This window comes from Histoplasma capsulatum (assembly GCF_000150115.1).
Source record: "Histoplasma capsulatum G186AR genomic scaffold supercont2.8, whole genome shotgun sequence".
Classification (NCBI taxonomy): Eukaryota; Fungi; Ascomycota; class Eurotiomycetes; order Onygenales; family Ajellomycetaceae; genus Histoplasma; species Histoplasma capsulatum.
In genome coordinates, this window is record NW_025544808.1 from 1262639 (window position 1) to 1278356 (window position 15718).

The window sequence follows — 15718 nt, forward strand, 5'->3', positions numbered from 1 at the left end:
ATTAACCCGTTTTTATAACGGGGGGTGGAGCATGACAAGGGAGCAAAGGCATACAGGAAAGGAGTTGGATCTGGACAACAACGGAGGCGAAAAGACACAAGGAAAAAAACTTAACTGTCAATTCATTCCTCATTCTTCGTCTCAATTTAATCCAGCCTCGCGATCAGAACGAACACGATGTGATGTTCTCCCTTTCTTTCCACATCTGCCGTCTATCCGGTATCCTCTTGTGCTCAGGAGAGCCTAGGAACTGTCTTCGAGGTGGGTTTTTTTGCCCCTTCAATGGGCCCCATTTACTGATGATAGGGTAGTAATTCTAAGCCGTCGCGATGATGGGCTTTTTATGTTCATTGTATAAGAACGAGGAAGATGGATATAATATATCCTTTCAATCTAGAATTTAACGTCTGTTGATACTATTATTACTCTATAGCTATAATAGAATCACTATTACTAAAATACAGGGGGACATATTACTCCAATACCTTCCTTCTATTTAATGAAAGTACGGTAGCCTCGTCCATACGGAATTCCCTCTCCCTTTCGCCCTTTCTGCCGGAATGGGATCGATGCTTCACTGTAGTTTGCGAAACGCGCGAGAAACTCTGAGCTAATTGATTGGTGGTGATTATTCATAGAGTTATCAGAGTACATAATTTTGTATGTGGGATGAGTATTGGATGATGCGGTATGAGTCATAATGAACAAGCCTGATGGGTTAGGGGACGTTACCAGTATGCAGGATCATACAGCCTTGTGGATGGATAACGACGTAGAATAAAGGTACTGTTTTATTTCTCTTTACCTTCTCGGGGATTTGCTGGATCTTCTACCACATTTACTGCGGAAGGGAGATGAAAGATGAAATGGTGACCAGCAAGAGGGGATTTCTTCCGCCTTGTCCACTCCATTAACAGGGTTAAGAGTGTTATCTCCACTCCATTGATCAAGGTGCTGTACATGCGATTGATCATCAAATCCCCTCTACTTTTCACTCAGCCTGCATCGTAAATCTTTGATTCAACGAGAATACTTATTTGGAAGTATAGAAGAGGATTCTTTACGTTGAACTAAGCAACATTTTCAACCCTCCTTCACCCCCATGAGATCGTCTCGTGGTTTGTTTCTCTCGCTCTTTCTTCCTCTCCCCTGATGCAGGCCATTATTGCAATCCTCTCTGGGAATCCCTGGGGAAATGCATGCATATACTGGCATGCAAACCAATGCACAGAAGCCTGGAGAACACAAAGGGAGTGTCTAGTCTATCTGCAAAATGATGCTGGCTTTGTCGCATTTTTCCCGCCTAGAATCCATTGTTCTCTTCATTTTAAACTTTTCTGAATCTTGGGCCAAGCAGATAATCTCTGCATAACATCCTCTGGATCTTCATTGAGAACACAATAGAAGCATTGTGGATTCAATTCCTGTTCATATTATTCTCCTCAGATGTTGAAAACATCCCCAGATGCTCGTCGCTTTATCCTCCCCTGGCTGAGACATCGATCGGCGCGATAGTATCAGCTTCAAACGGCCAGCCGAGCAGCGAATAAACCGCCAATTGTGCGGGGAGGGCTTAGCTGAAGCCCGGTCAGTGATCCATGGAGTTTGTTCTATCTTGTGCCAAATAGGAATCTGACTGTGGCGTCGATCAGCGCCACGACGGCTATCATCCGCTGATCAACCCACAGAGTGAGGAACCCTTTTGGGAGAAACCCATTGGATCAATGCATCTCCGAGATCATATTCCGCTTCGCAATTGCCTCAATTGCAAAGAGTATTGGCAAGCATCTCGAACAGAGACAAATGCTTTCCCCCTTTCCACGGACGGACGAAAGAAAGAAGGGGGGGAAATATGAAAAGAACAAGAAACCTACAAGTACTGGTTTCCGAAGATATTTAGGCGATTTGCATATACAAAGGAGTTGTCCACGGCATGGATTCCCAAGTTCGTACCTGGGTACCGGCCGTCTGTGCTGGGCGGCTAACAGCTTGCACACGGCTCGGTAGGTAGCATGGAATGTGCGAAGGACGGGCAAAGATGTCACGGGCTGGTCAAGCTCAACCAGCAATTGTTGCGGAACAAGCCCGCTTATTTCCATATCTGCAGCAACAACTGACCGGGAGATTGGGAAACCAACCAGCCCATCCCATCACTATCTCAAAGATTGGGGCAAAAATGCAGAGTTTAAATGCATGCTTGCATCCGACTGGAGTGTGACTGTCGATCTCTCCCGTTACTCACTTTTTTTTACTTTACTCACCTTCCAGCCTGTGACAAAACTGCTCCAAACCGGCACTTAAATACCACATACCTCGTCACAGATCACATTCTTTTCCTTCTGGTTAACTTGTTCAAACAATTGTTTAGCATTTAGCATACTCAAACGCAAGAGATAATAGGCATTGTCGAAACTCTTACGGGGCGGGCATCTTCATAAATATATTCCAACACCCACCCCCACCCCGTCACACACGAAACCTCAAGTACGGGAGGGATGATTTGCGACATTGATCTAATCTGATTCAAATCTCGACTTAGTGTGCCAACATCATGGCGATCCAATCGGTGGCAGTTTTCCGCCTTGCATTATTGTTCGCATTTATGCAATTGGCTGTCGCGAGTATACGTGTGGATGTGTGTATGCTTTCCTCTTTAAGTTTTTAAAGGTTGTGGTTAGGGGGGGGAAGGAGCTCTAGCATCTTCCCTTTATTGGTTTAACATCACCAAATAATACAATTGAGCTATATATTCATTTGTTAAACCGTCCCACCTCCCACACTTGACGGCGCAATCCAACTAATCAATTTCAATCGATCAGTGGCAAGACCCCCTTTCGATCCCCAGACCAGAAACTGATGACGCCGACCTGAAGGCTCGCTACCCAGTCCATAAATTCAAAACCCTCATAGACCACTTTCCCTCTGATCCGCGTTACGAACCACACACGGGGGAGAAATTCGACCTGCGCTACTGGTTTGATGCCAGTCACTACAAGAAGGGTGGGCCGGTAATCGTGTTACACGGCGGCGAGGCGAATGGCGAAGGTCGCCTCCCATTCCTGCAAAAGGGCATTGTGAAAATACTCAGTGAAGCAACTCATGGCCTTGGCGTCATTCTGGAACATCGCTACTATGGCCAGAGCTTCCCGACGGCGAACCTGTCGACTGAGAGCTTGCGATTCCTGACCACTGAGCAAGCACTGGCAGATTCGGCCGATTTTGCGCAGAATGTTGTGTTTGAGGGGTTTGAGGATGTAGATTTGACGGCAAAGGGAGGGAATGCGCCTTGGATTGCATATGGAGGGTCGTATGCAGGAGCACAGGTGGTACGTTCTTCCTCCTCTTTTCTTTTCTTTTCTTTTTCTTTTCGGTCCCTTATCTGTTTAGCTATTTGAGGGGGAGGCAATAGCTCTGGATGGTTTGCGCCACCTTCTTTAACCAGACACTGAATTGTGCCCAGGCATTCCTCCGCGCCCAGTATCCTGATATCTTCTGGGGGGCTATCTCATCGTCCGGTGTAACCAAAGCCATCTACGACTACTGGGAATATTTCGAACCTGTCCGAAAATATGGTCCGCCAGAATGTGTCTCCACCACGCAGAAATTCGTGGACATGGTTGATACAATCATAATCGGCCTCAGCGACCCAAAGAAAACGAAGAGACTGAAAAGTTTCTTCGGTCTGGAAGGGCTGACGCATAATGATGACTTTGCGAATGTCCTTGCGTGGGGTATCAGCTATTGGCAGTCTGTCAACTGGGACCCGAAAATTTCAACACGCAAGTTCGACTACTACTGCGGCAATATCACGGCAGATGAGTTGTTGTATGGAAATGGTGATTTGAAGGATGAGGCGGAGGAGCTCCTTATTGCAGGGGGTTATGGAAAGGAAGTAGGGACTCTGGCGAATCGGCTTCTTAATTTCGCCGGCTTTTTACATCACGATCAACTGGTCTATTGCAAGGAGACTGAACAGACAATGGATGAATGTCTTGGGCAACATGATATGGCGTGGTTTAAGAATGATAGCCTTGCACAGGCTGATAATCGGTGCTGGCCATATCAGGTGTGCACGGAGTAAGTGAAACCCCGGCCCGCACTTCTTGGAGATTTTCTGGATCAGATGCGAGAAAAGGAACGAAACCAGGTAGAACCCTGGATTTAATATCTGGGTACCCAGACTGACTCTATTTTGATCTACTTCCTTGCTCATAGATGGGGCTTCCTCCAGGTCGGCAGCACGGTCCCCCAGGATCAAATGCCCATGGTCTCACGCCTGATCGACCTCGAGTACGCCAGCATAATGTGCCGAGAAGCTTTTGGTATCTACAGACCTTCGGACGTTAATAGAGTCAACAAATATGGCGGGTTCGACATTGAATATGAGCGGCTGGCATTCATTGACGGGGAAGTCGACCCCTGGCGCCCAGCAACACCTCATTCCGAAATGGCTAGGCCACGGAAAAGCACGCTCGAAAAGCCGTTTATTTTGATCGAGGGGGCTGGACATCATTGTGAGTTATGCTTTCCACGTCCTGTTTCTGTTTTGAGTTTCTTTAGGATCGCTGCTGATGAGAACTGCTCGATGTTTGAAGGGGATGAGAATGGAATGCTTGCGAATGAAAGCACACCAATGCTCCCTCCCAAGGCCGTAGCAGACGCACAGGCACAGGAAGTCAAATTTGTGAAGAAGTGGATGAAGGGTGAGTTTTAAGATTCCAGAAATCAAGATTCCAGAAATCCCATGATCGTTCTTTGTCCAACCAGCCTTTTGGCATCTGGAGGCCTCTGCAAGTATGAATATGGAATGGACTCCACTGACAGAATATTTCCTTTAGACTGGGAACAGGAGTTGCGGCAAAGATTAACTAATAAGCAAACGATGATCTCCCACGGGGACTGAAGATAAGAGGGATATGGTTCCTGAGGATATATGCAGTTTATTTTATTTTTTTGGAGGTAAATATTAATGTTAATGGATCATCTGTAACCACGAATTGGCACCGAAGTACGTCGTAGTTGCTCCGGGTATCATATATTTCTGCCCGTGCTCCACCCATATTCTCTGTAATCCTAGGGCTACCCCCACTTTGAAATCGTCGAAATAGTATGTGCCTGTCTGTCAAGTGGACTGTCGGTCAGCTGAAGCCTGGTAATGACAGAGTTCTTATGACATCCGTCGGGTCTCACACGATTTATTCGGGTACGAGCATTCTCGAGTCATCTGCCCTTGCAGCATCTTCCAAGCCTCAAACCGTAGCATCGGCATAAGGAAACGAATGCCGGACACATATCCCATCGCGTTCTTGGCCATTACGTCCTAGCAGCGCAGGGAGATGTCTAGCGATGCGGGTGACCTGTCACACTCCGCATCAGGCACAATTCCAGATTCCATGAACCTGGAACCGAGGCGATCTGAGCTCTTCAACAATTGTGGGATAAACTCATGATGCTGGTCCAGATCGTTTTGGGGGAACGAGCTTCGCGCTTTGTTCTAGACAACGGGCCAATCGATTCCCCGTATTGCGGCACGGGAATGCGGATATGCCGTTGACAAGAGGCCAGATCCAGGGCACTTGCTGTGGGGACAGAAAAAGAAAAGAAAACAAAAAGAAAAAGAAAAGAAAAACAGGAAAGGGATCGATGGTGATTCGTTGATGGCGGGGGAGCGCTGAATGTGATTTTTTATTTTCAAGAAGCTGGTGGTCAGTTTTTGCCGAACGATGGTAACTGGTGAGGTCTCGGACTGCGTTACCAGTGTGGGCAAGGCTTTATTATGATTGCTGTTACTGTTGTTGTATTCGTTGTCACCAATGTCATTTGCCAGGGAATGCATTTGCCTCTTCGTTTGTTGATGAATGTCGACTTCGGGAGCAAGTGTTTCTAATCCCTGAGCTGGTGTTTGTCGCCAAATCTTAGTGCCGGTGTTTTTCGTCTCTCGTTTCTCTTTGGCATCGCGATAACATTAAACAGCGGAAAAGTCGAAGAAATCATGTGAAGAAGTTACTGGACAGACAAACGAACAAGGTAGATATAGATAGATACTGTAACTGGTTAAGGGGGACAAACCTTCCGGCAATACGGTTTCGTGATCGATCCCACGACTACGACGAGTCCAGCACCCGAGTCCCCAACCAGCCAAGGCTTACCAGGCATCCCGACATTTATACTTCCAGACAGACTGCTTTTTCTTGTCGCCTTTCTACAACGGTTGGCCGTATACACCGTCGCCCTGGCTGGCACACAGAGAACCCGGAGCATTGAGCTGGTCACATTCGATCATCCTTCCCCCTCCGCAAACGGTTTACAGTCACCCCCACGCTACCCTCGCCCTGACAGGTTAGGGTCCGCAAAGGAAGACAAAAGAGGAGGAAGAGGTGGATCGGATCCTGCTTCTTCAACAACTAGTTCTGCTGCTCCTAGAGGCTGGTGGAAAAGCGTAGAGGATCATTTTTCTCGGCCTGACGGAGTTGCGGACAGAAAGAAGCCATCTCCGGAGGGAAGAGTACATAAATGGGAAGCGCGGCGGGATACTGGAGACGATCACTATTCTGAGACGGGGGGTACTGTGAGCCTTAGGAATAGGAATAGGAATACCAGACGGCGCCGTTGGGGGACCCAGACAAGGGACGACGACGACATTATGAAGTTCTCCCACAGCATCCAGTTCAATGCTGTACCGGATTGGAGCAACTATTATATTGCATATAGCAATCTGAAGAAACTGTGAGCTTCCGCCTTGTCCCACCGATGATTTTCCATGTGCTATGATACCCTATGATATTCCTATTTGAAGCTGTTGTGCTAGCGTTTTTGTAAGATTTAATTTTGTTTACTCCTTGCTAATAAATGTACTTAACCTGTTGGTTGATACAGGATATACTCGCTCGAAAGGCAGGTCAACCGTCTCGACGATACTGGCGAAACTGTCGAGTCTGCCCCCCTCCTCGACACTTCGGTAGACACTGATGCTGTGTTTCGCCGTGCTCTTGACGGCGAGCTAGAGAAGATATGCTCTTTCTTCCATCCCACCGAGGCCGAGCTTTACGAAGAGGTCGAGAATGTTGTCAAAGATGAGGAAACGTATATGCAAGAAACAAAGGGGTTGAATATGGATTCGGTCGGGGACACAGTGGTCCGAACTCGAACATTGAGTTTCAATTCTCCTCGTCGTGGAGCTGCTTTCAGCAATTCTGGTTTCGGAGCCCAGGGCGGGGACGAACCAAGATATACGCGTGCTAGCAAAACCAGAGAAACCGCGGTTGGCGAAGTCGCTACTAAGAATCAGGATGTCAATACCGATGATGATGAGATGGATATCGATGAACCCCAAGATCAGGCCGGACGTCGTCGCCCGCTCCGGAAGGACAACCCCAAGCATGTGGCTGGTGAACTGCTAGACCGTTCTGTGAGCAATATGAGCGAGTTGAGAACTCCGATCGGTGGCCCTGATACGGATCACGATTCTACTCTTGATCCCAACTATTCCGCCTTATATAATTCTGGCATATCGCTGAAGAAGCGCATCATTAGCATATATGTTTCTCTTTGCGACCTCAAGTCGTTCATCCAACTCAATCGAACGGGCTTCACGAAGGCATTGAAAAAATATGATAAAACCCTCGATCGCAGCCTTAGGCGTCAGTATATGAACACTATCGTCTTAACCGCCTATCCATTTACGAATCCCACAATGGAGCTGCTCAATGGCCGTATTTCTAGAATTGAGAAGCTCTATGCAGAGCTCGTCGCGAAGGGTGACCTCGCGCTTTCCAAGCGGGAATTGAGATTACATCTTAGAGAACATGTTGTGTGGGAACGGAACACTGTGTGGCGGGAAATGATTGGTATCGAACGCAAATCACAGGCAGCGAATATGGGCGTACGACGGACGCTCCTTGCAGGGGACCAGGATCCTCTGACTGCACAAAGACAGGGTGATGAGCAAGAGCCTACCAGCAAGGAAATTATGACTCCCGTAGGACGATGTCCCGTCCCAACGTGGCTACTTAGCTCTACTTTTTTCATGCTGGTAGCCATCGTGATTATCTTCTGCGTTATGCTGGTGCTTCCGATTATGTCGAAGCCAGAGCAACAGAATTGCCTAGCCATGTTGGTTTTTGTCAGTTTACTCTGGTCCACAGAGGTAAGTTTCACTATTGCTTACAACCACGGCTTTGGGTACATTTGCTGATAAAATTATATTATCAATATAGGTGATCCCACTTTTCGTCACATCATTGCTTGTCCCCTTCCTTGTGGTCACTCTCCGCATTATGCGAACCGAAGAGAAACCCTACCGGCGCCTAAGCTCAAGAGAAGCAACCGGAGCTGCTTTCGCGGCGATGTGGACGCCCGTCATTATGCTCTTGCTTGGCGGCTTTACTATTGCTGCTGCTTTGTCGAAATATGACATTGCCCGGAGGATGGCAACATTTGTCTTGAGTAAAGCGGGAACGAAACCACGAATTGTTTTGGTCACAAACATGTTTGTCAGTATGATATTGAGTATGTTCATTAGCAATGTAGCGGCTCCGGTTTTGTGTTTTTCCATCATCCAGGTTCGTTGTTTCCCAAGTATTCCCCCAACCAAAAGACAAGCTCGGATTGTCCGATTGATTAACGGCGCCTAATAAATGAATCAACAGCCAATGCTCCGAAACCTCCCCACAGACTCCCGGTTCTCTAAAGCCCTTATCCTGGGCATCGCCCTAGCCTCTAACGTCGGCGGCGCCGCATCCCCTATCGCATCCCCGCAGAACATCATCGCCCTCCAAAACATGAACCCAGCCATAAGTTGGGGGACCTGGTTCTTCATTGCCCTACCCGTTTGCATCATTTGCATCATCGGAATCTGGATTCTTCTTCTCGTCACTTTCCATCCGGGTCGTGGCACTACAATCGTCCCCATTCGACCAGTCAAGGACAAATTCTCTGGTGTGCAATGGTTCATCACCCTCGTGACCCTCTTCACTATCATCCTCTGGTGCGTCAGCCACGAGCTCGAAACTACTCTGGGTGACATGGGCGTTATCGCCATTATCCCGCTGGTGTTATTCTTCGGCACGGGAATCCTCACCAAGGAAGACTTCAACAACTTTCTCTGGACCATCATCATCCTCGCCTCGGGCGGCCTCTGTCTGGGACACGCTGTCACTTCGTCAGGCCTCTTGCATACTATTGCCAAAGCTATCACGGAGCGTGTGGGGGATTTCAGCCTGTATGGTGTCCTCATATCATTCACAGGCCTCATCTTAGTTGTGGCTACATTCATCTCGCATACCGTTGCAGCCCTGATTATGCTCCCACTTGTCCAGCAGGTGGGCGCAAGCATGAATCAGCCCCACCCGAATCTGCTGGTTATGGGTAGTGCCCTGATGTGCTCCGTTGCCATGGGTTTGCCGACCAGCGGGTTTCCAAATATGAGTGAGTAAACCACTTATTGAAACGCAAATTTAGTTCTTGGCATTCGCTCATCACATCTCTTTCCTGTCTATAGCTGCTATTATGATGGAAGTCCCCGAAACCGGCCAACGATATCTCCGTGTCCGCCACTTCATCACTCGCGGTGTTCCGGCGAGTATTTTGTCATATGGTGTGGTGGTGACTGTGGGCTATGGGCTGATGATTGTTGCGGGTCTGTAAATTCTGTGCGGCGGTTGTGAGTGTTTTTTTCGACTCCTTCAACTTATCAACCTCCATTAGATTTGCTGCTTTATCCACTTGCATAGTTCAGTTTGGATGCTTTTTCTTTCGCATCAAGGTACGGACACGCTGTCTCTGATAAGCATTTTTTTCCATACTCTGTTACCTTTATTTATTTGCCACTGCGATATGCGATTTGGTGGGCGGTTTGAATGAGTTAACTGAAGGAATCAACATGGCGTTTTAGTACCCTGTTCATTTTGTTTATCTCATTTTGTTTTGTTCACGCACCTTTTACCTCATATACTTCTCTTCTACTTCTTTCACCTTTATTTTGAAAATAGTTTATACCTTATAGTATAAATGGATCTGCCGCGTGTTGCAAGTCTAATATCCGTAGGCGTGAATTAATAAACAAGACAGCGGAATCTAACTGAAGATGTCATGTCATCCATTGATATCAATTTTATTAATAGCTTCAAGAAGAAGAAAAGCCATAACAAAAGACTACGTAGTTTGCAAAAAAAAAAAAAAAAAAAAAAAAAAAAAAAAGTCCAACCCAAAGAAAGAATCAAATACCGACTCTTTAGCTAGTCAGCTAAAAATACTCGAAGTCTATCTCAAAGAAATCTCCCGAAATTTCCATAAAATCTGCAAAAATCAGAGAACCATCAACGGCAAAACCAGAACAAACAAAGCCCCTAAGAAGAGCAGAGGTGCTTTTGGGCCAGTGGCAGCCGTGGATATTCCACCTCCTCCTTGCTTAGGGTTATCCTTGAATTTGAACTTCTTCTTCTTGGTGGACGTCTTTCTATCTGTCGAACCCTTTTCATTCTCCTTGTCCTTATCCTTCCCATTTTCGGGTTTGCCTTTCGGTTTCTTATCTGGGGAAATAGAGTAGAAAACGTTAGCTTCAAACTGGTACTTATAGAAAACGCCTCCAAGGGTAAAATGGAGCTGGGGTTGCGGAGATGATAAAGAGGGAAGAAAGAGAAAGGAAAGGGAACGCAAAAGAAGAAAAAGAAAGGAATGGAAGAAGTAAATAGAAGTACATGGAGTGGGCAATACGAATTAACATGTCAAAAATTAATGTTATGCAAGAAAGGGAGACTCAAAGGTTCAAGGGAATGGAAACAACCAAGCCCATCATCAGGCGCATCACAAATTGCCGAATCAGCCTGGACCATAATGTTTACTGGGTTGAATTACCTTTATCTCCCTCCATTTTCTTGAGAGGATCAAATATGTCCTTAAGCTTCGCAAGACCACGAGCAGAAACATCCGAAACCGGACGTGCTATGACAAATGGAGTCTTATTGTCGAAGCCATGCTAGTATTAGTAATGGAGAATAGTGATCTCAATCCAGTGGAGACTACATATATGCTCTATATAAATATCATTCTATTTGAAAGCCAGCGGACAAACCTCCATGGTTGATTTGATCAGATTAGCTCCTGTTAACTGGGAGCCTATGGGTATAGAGATCGACCGCACTGCGGCAAATGCTGCGAGAAGGGTGAGGCATAGAGTGACGACCTTCATCTCAGTTGTCCGATGGAGAGTTCGCATGAATCTATGAGGAGTTCGAGGCTCGAGCCTCAGGGAATAAGAACTTGGTGTCGGCCAGAATAGGGAGAGAAGATGAAGTCGTGGGAAAGTTGAAGCCGTAGGTAGAAAGAAGGAAAGACAAAACAGTCTAGCCCTCGTGCTTATTTTTATAAGCATGACTGGAAGGCTTCAATACTAAAGAATCGCCCATCGCCTGTGGCCAGTATCACCTGGAGTTTCTTAATGTCAAGAGTATCGGACAAAGAACCCTAACATGAGCACGTCTGAGCAGGTTGGGCAAAACATAAATCTGTAACTTGAGAATCTATCTGCTGGGGGATAAAGCTGTTCAAACCTGGCTGAATCCGTCTCTGCAATATATGTTCGAAGAAAGTATGACACTGATAAAAGCAACACATAACACCGCGTCATATTCAGCGAGCAGCAGAAGATGGAGAGTCACAATGGCATCGGCCACAATGCCGCCTTTGTCTCCCGGTTTCAATGAAATGTTGTGAATTAATATTAATTTGCAGGAACGAAGCGTAAGCTAGGAAAATCAGCTTAGGATAGAGGTAGAAGGTTGGTTGATTGTAACTTTTAGCAGACATCAGGGCTGCTAGCAACTGAGAAAAATATTCCAGAAAGTGGAGCACATTACTCTGTACTATTTGCCAAACTTATGGCAATGTGTGTTGAGATATTTGATTGTTGAAACCAACATGAACGTTGGTTGACTCCTGAAGTCATTAAACGGAGCTTGGCTTTGGGCCTGGGGGTGGGTGAGATGTGAAGGTTTTCAGAAATGTCGTTGGTGTATCAAATTGTTGGTAGTTGAAGAATCACATTTCTACCCATGGCCCCTTCGCTAGCGTCTCGACATTTCCTTCATCATGGCTGCTGCCAGTCGAGCCATTTCAAATCAGAACTACAACCCTTATCGCTGTGGAGCTCCGAAAGCACGTCCGTCGATATCCAAGTTTGAGAATAGTTCTTTACGTAGTAAGCATCAATTCGAGCAATAGTCAACTAGTTAACTAGTGATGGCAATTCAAGCCTTTTAGCTGGTCACTTAAGGTAGTAAGAATCATGGTGGCTGTTGGTGCCTTTAAAAATTTCTTGAAGTGGAGGGAAATATCAATGATGCCTGTCAGGTGTCTGCTCACGGGTTAAGAAGTATACAAGTCAACCATACCTTAAATCATTCGTCAAATAATTAAATAAGTATAATTATACCTCTGCCCTTGGCTCCTCCCTAATCTTGTCCACTTGCACGACATTGTCATCCAACAGAAAATCGCATATCGGCGACCATTCCCCCCCCTTCTTCCCCCGCGGGTGATGAAATCCAATAACCATCAGAAAGAATGATAGACAGAAACAACCCCCAACTCCGCAATACAGTGATGACGAAGACCTGGGTTATTTCTCGGGGGATGATTATTCTCGAGAAACATACGACGATACGTAGGGAAGCACCAACAGCAGCCGAGAACCGCACAACGGCCGCAACCGCAACCACAATTGCGAAATGAACGACAAATTGACCCGCACAAACGACCCACGAACACAGCCTCAACTCATCCGAGGATAAAGTGAAGCAACCATTCGAACGTGTCGGCACCAGAAACGCCAATGGATGAGCCCGTCACCTATACTCGTGCCCAGCGTTGTGAAATCCCCGTGCGGGATGGGAATCCAAATAGGATCTTAATACTGCTGAGAGGCCTCGAGAGGAGGAACAGGATTGCCTGAAACCGAACTTAAATCCTAATCTGGATGTAGAGGTAGAATTAAAAAGCAGTATACATGGTGATCTGACACTGGCTTTTCCGTAAGCACAATCCACCTAACAATTTGGCTCTTATTCTCCTTGCTTGCCGAATCACTGTTTCCATTTCTGTTTTCGTTTCTGTTTGTGTTCTGCTTCCTTCCTCTTCCTGTACTCCAAATTGTTGCATCCATTGATTGTAAGATTCGCTGAGTTTGACGATAATTGTGACGACCTTAATTTGGCAGGGCATAGAAAATGAAACGCTCGAACCCTCATTTTCCCCTTGAGTCCCGTTTCAAAGCATAAACTGTGTCTTGGTGGAAAAATGTGTTTCGAGACCTTTTTCCTTTGGTCGTCGCTTTCCAGTCATGGCATGCTTTATTAAATAGTAACTTGTAAAAGATTAGGGGATACGCTCGTTGTGTCCGGTAAAAAATGGTGGAAATATGCATCAGGAAGCGAGAGATTTTCTTTGCTTTCCTTTTGTTGGCATTTGGGAGATGTATCGGTTGTGTTTTTACTTCAACGCCATACATTGTCACATATTCAGTCGTTGATTTGTATTTCGTTTGCAATCATAAATGCTTTATCTCAGACGTTCTTAAGGAGCTTTTGGCTGTCTGTAAAAACCGTACATCCATCATGAGCCTGCGGTCCGGTACTAAACATTGGAAATGGGCGCTGAGATTCCAACAAAGGCCAAGGGGTATTCCATAACTTACGCAAAAGTCGCCTGGCAATGTGATATCCTTTCGTATTATGACTGTGTCCTGTCCCCGGGCTCAAATCATGGTTCGAGCATTCTGCCATATGTGTACATCCACGTCGCGAACCCTGAAATTGGCGGATAAACCATTCCCGCGCCAAGGAGATTTAAGAGTGGACGGAAGCATTTCGTGGTGCAAGATTGTGGTGTATCAAAGAAGAACTGGATAATTCTGATTTCCTCTAATACGCTCTGCATGGTAACTTGGGACATGGCATAATTCCAATTCCGATGTCAGGAATAATCAGGATCTATCGAGCATTCCAAGGATCTTCCATGCTGTTCTTGCTCCAAACCAAAATCACTGAGTGGGAAGAAGCAAGTCGAGTGATCGCAACCCGATTCCGCTGCCGGATGCCATCTTGCTTGACATAGAGAACTCTTAGCAAAAGAAATTTCCCAATTCTTGAGCGCAAGGGCAACGAAAGACACTTGTGCGCTCAACTTTATTTTAAGTTCTAGTGATGCAAGTTTGATATACTAGTCCTAATATGTCCTAGTGTTGCTCGTTAGGGCATGGCATTTTCGACAAGCGAACTCACTGTGCGAAATTCAACATTCCTTACGACGACGACGCCGACAAGCTTCAACCTCCCGCGAAATTCACCACCGCCGACCACCGTGCGATATTCTGGTCAAGGACTACACGATACGAGGTGAGAAATACCCTCCTCCCTATTTTATTCCTAGGTTTTGAGACGCGTATTTCGAGATTCTGCGATGGTTTTGCTGTGGGGGATAAGGGTATCCCCACGAGAGTTTGTGCGAGGGCGATATCCAACGAAAAACACGCCATGGAAAAATCGATCTCGGGAAACATATATCCGCGTTCTCACCGTTATCGATTGAAATGCTGACCGTTGAGATTTTTTCTTTCAGTAGTCCAGTCCATCAACCGCAATCATGGGTATCTCACGAGATTCCCGCCACAAGCGTTCGGCCACTGGTGCGAAAAGATCTCACTACCGCAAGAAGAGGTATGGAGATGATGCTGCGCAATGATCCTTTGATTTTATGAGAAATGGGGAACCATATAGATATATTCCTTCTTTGCAGACTTCTTACGATTATTCAACTTTTTATTACAGAGCTTTCGAAAAGGGTCGCCAACCCGCCAACACCCGTATTGGACCTAAGAGAATCCATCTCGTCCGCACCCGTGGTGGCAACCAGAAATTCCGTGGTCTCCGTCTTGAATCTGGGAATTTCTCATGGGGCTCTGAGGGCATTGCTCGCAAGGTCCGGGTCATTGTTGTCGCATATCATCCCTCCAATAACGAGCTCGTCCGCACAAATACTCTCACCAAATCCGCGGTGGTCCAAGTCGATGCTGCGCCCTTCAGACAATGGTATGAGGCTCACTACGGCCAAGCCCTCGGCAGAAGACGTCAACAAAAGGCCGGAGCGGAGGTAGCGGAGGAGAAGAAGAGCAAGAGTGTAGAAAAGAAGCAAGCCGCACGATTCGCCGCCCAAGGAAAAGTTGAGCCAGCACTTGAGAAACAATTCGAGGCCGGTCGGTTGTATGCTGTGGTTTCCTCGCGGCCTGGCCAGAGTGGCCGTGTCGATGGTTATATCCTGGAAGGAGAGGAGTTGGCCTTTTACCAGCGTGCGATCAGGAAGTAGAGTAGGCGGGGCAGGCAGGGTTGCGTGGGAGTGACGATTGATGGGTTTGGTTGGAGTTCAGCAAATTTTTCGAAAATAAAATTATGTGATACTTTTACAGCACCTGCTAGGGTGGGATCTCTGCAGAGCTCTGAACATTTTTTACCTGTCGGAATGAAATTTTCCTTTTCTAATTCATTTTTGTTAACATGGAATATCTCCCTAGGGCCGTTTCTACCCTTCTAGTTGAGCAAACTTGAAATCCCGCCGTACGTTCAGAATTTATTACGTGTAGATCTCGTAAATATCTCCAAGCGGGTTGAATATCTCCCCATACATTGAACCAACCGTCCCAATCTGGGGCAATTGCTGTTTTCCAATG

General features: G+C 46.5%; 5 protein-coding genes across 5 annotated transcripts; 4 read left to right on the forward strand and 1 right to left on the reverse strand.

Moving 5' to 3' along the window:
* Positions 1 to 1933: 1933 nt before the first annotated feature.
* HCBG_06215 (uncharacterized protein) lies at positions 1934 to 2301 on the forward strand (the record flags this gene model as incomplete). Its single annotated transcript, XM_045433264.1, has 2 exons — positions 1934 to 1945; positions 2008 to 2301. The coding sequence occupies 2 exons, from the start codon at positions 1934 to 1936 to the stop codon at positions 2299 to 2301; spliced, it is 306 nt and encodes a 101-aa protein (XP_045286432.1).
* Positions 2302 to 2551: 250 nt separating this feature from the next.
* HCBG_06216 (uncharacterized protein) lies at positions 2552 to 4995 on the forward strand (the record flags this gene model as incomplete). Its single annotated transcript, XM_045433265.1, has 6 exons — positions 2552 to 2635; positions 2820 to 3326; positions 3461 to 4077; positions 4216 to 4514; positions 4596 to 4703; positions 4839 to 4995. The coding sequence occupies 6 exons, from the start codon at positions 2552 to 2554 to the stop codon at positions 4901 to 4903; spliced, it is 1680 nt and encodes a 559-aa protein (XP_045286433.1).
* A 781-nt stretch (positions 4996 to 5776) lies between these two features.
* On the forward strand, positions 5777 to 9645 carry HCBG_06217 (SPX domain-containing protein; the record flags this gene model as incomplete). Its single annotated transcript, XM_045433266.1, has 6 exons — positions 5777 to 5846; positions 6060 to 6726; positions 6877 to 8146; positions 8217 to 8561; positions 8649 to 9426; positions 9500 to 9645. 6 exons carry the CDS (start codon positions 5777 to 5779, stop codon positions 9643 to 9645), a joined length of 3276 nt encoding a protein of 1091 aa, XP_045286434.1.
* Positions 9646 to 10305: 660 nt separating this feature from the next.
* HCBG_06218 (uncharacterized protein) lies at positions 10306 to 11188 on the reverse strand (the record flags this gene model as incomplete). The annotated part of the gene is made up of 3 exons (XM_045433267.1): positions 10306 to 10529; positions 10855 to 10975; positions 11072 to 11188. 3 exons carry the CDS (start codon positions 11186 to 11188, stop codon positions 10306 to 10308), a joined length of 462 nt encoding a protein of 153 aa, XP_045286435.1.
* A 2454-nt stretch (positions 11189 to 13642) lies between these two features.
* HCBG_06219 (40S ribosomal protein S8E) lies at positions 13643 to 15691 on the forward strand (the record flags this gene model as incomplete). Its single annotated transcript, XM_045433268.1, has 4 exons — positions 13643 to 13760; positions 14248 to 14390; positions 14617 to 14711; positions 14823 to 15691. 4 exons carry the CDS (start codon positions 13643 to 13645, stop codon positions 15355 to 15357), a joined length of 891 nt encoding a protein of 296 aa, XP_045286436.1.
* Between the last annotated feature and the right edge of the window lie 27 nt (positions 15692 to 15718).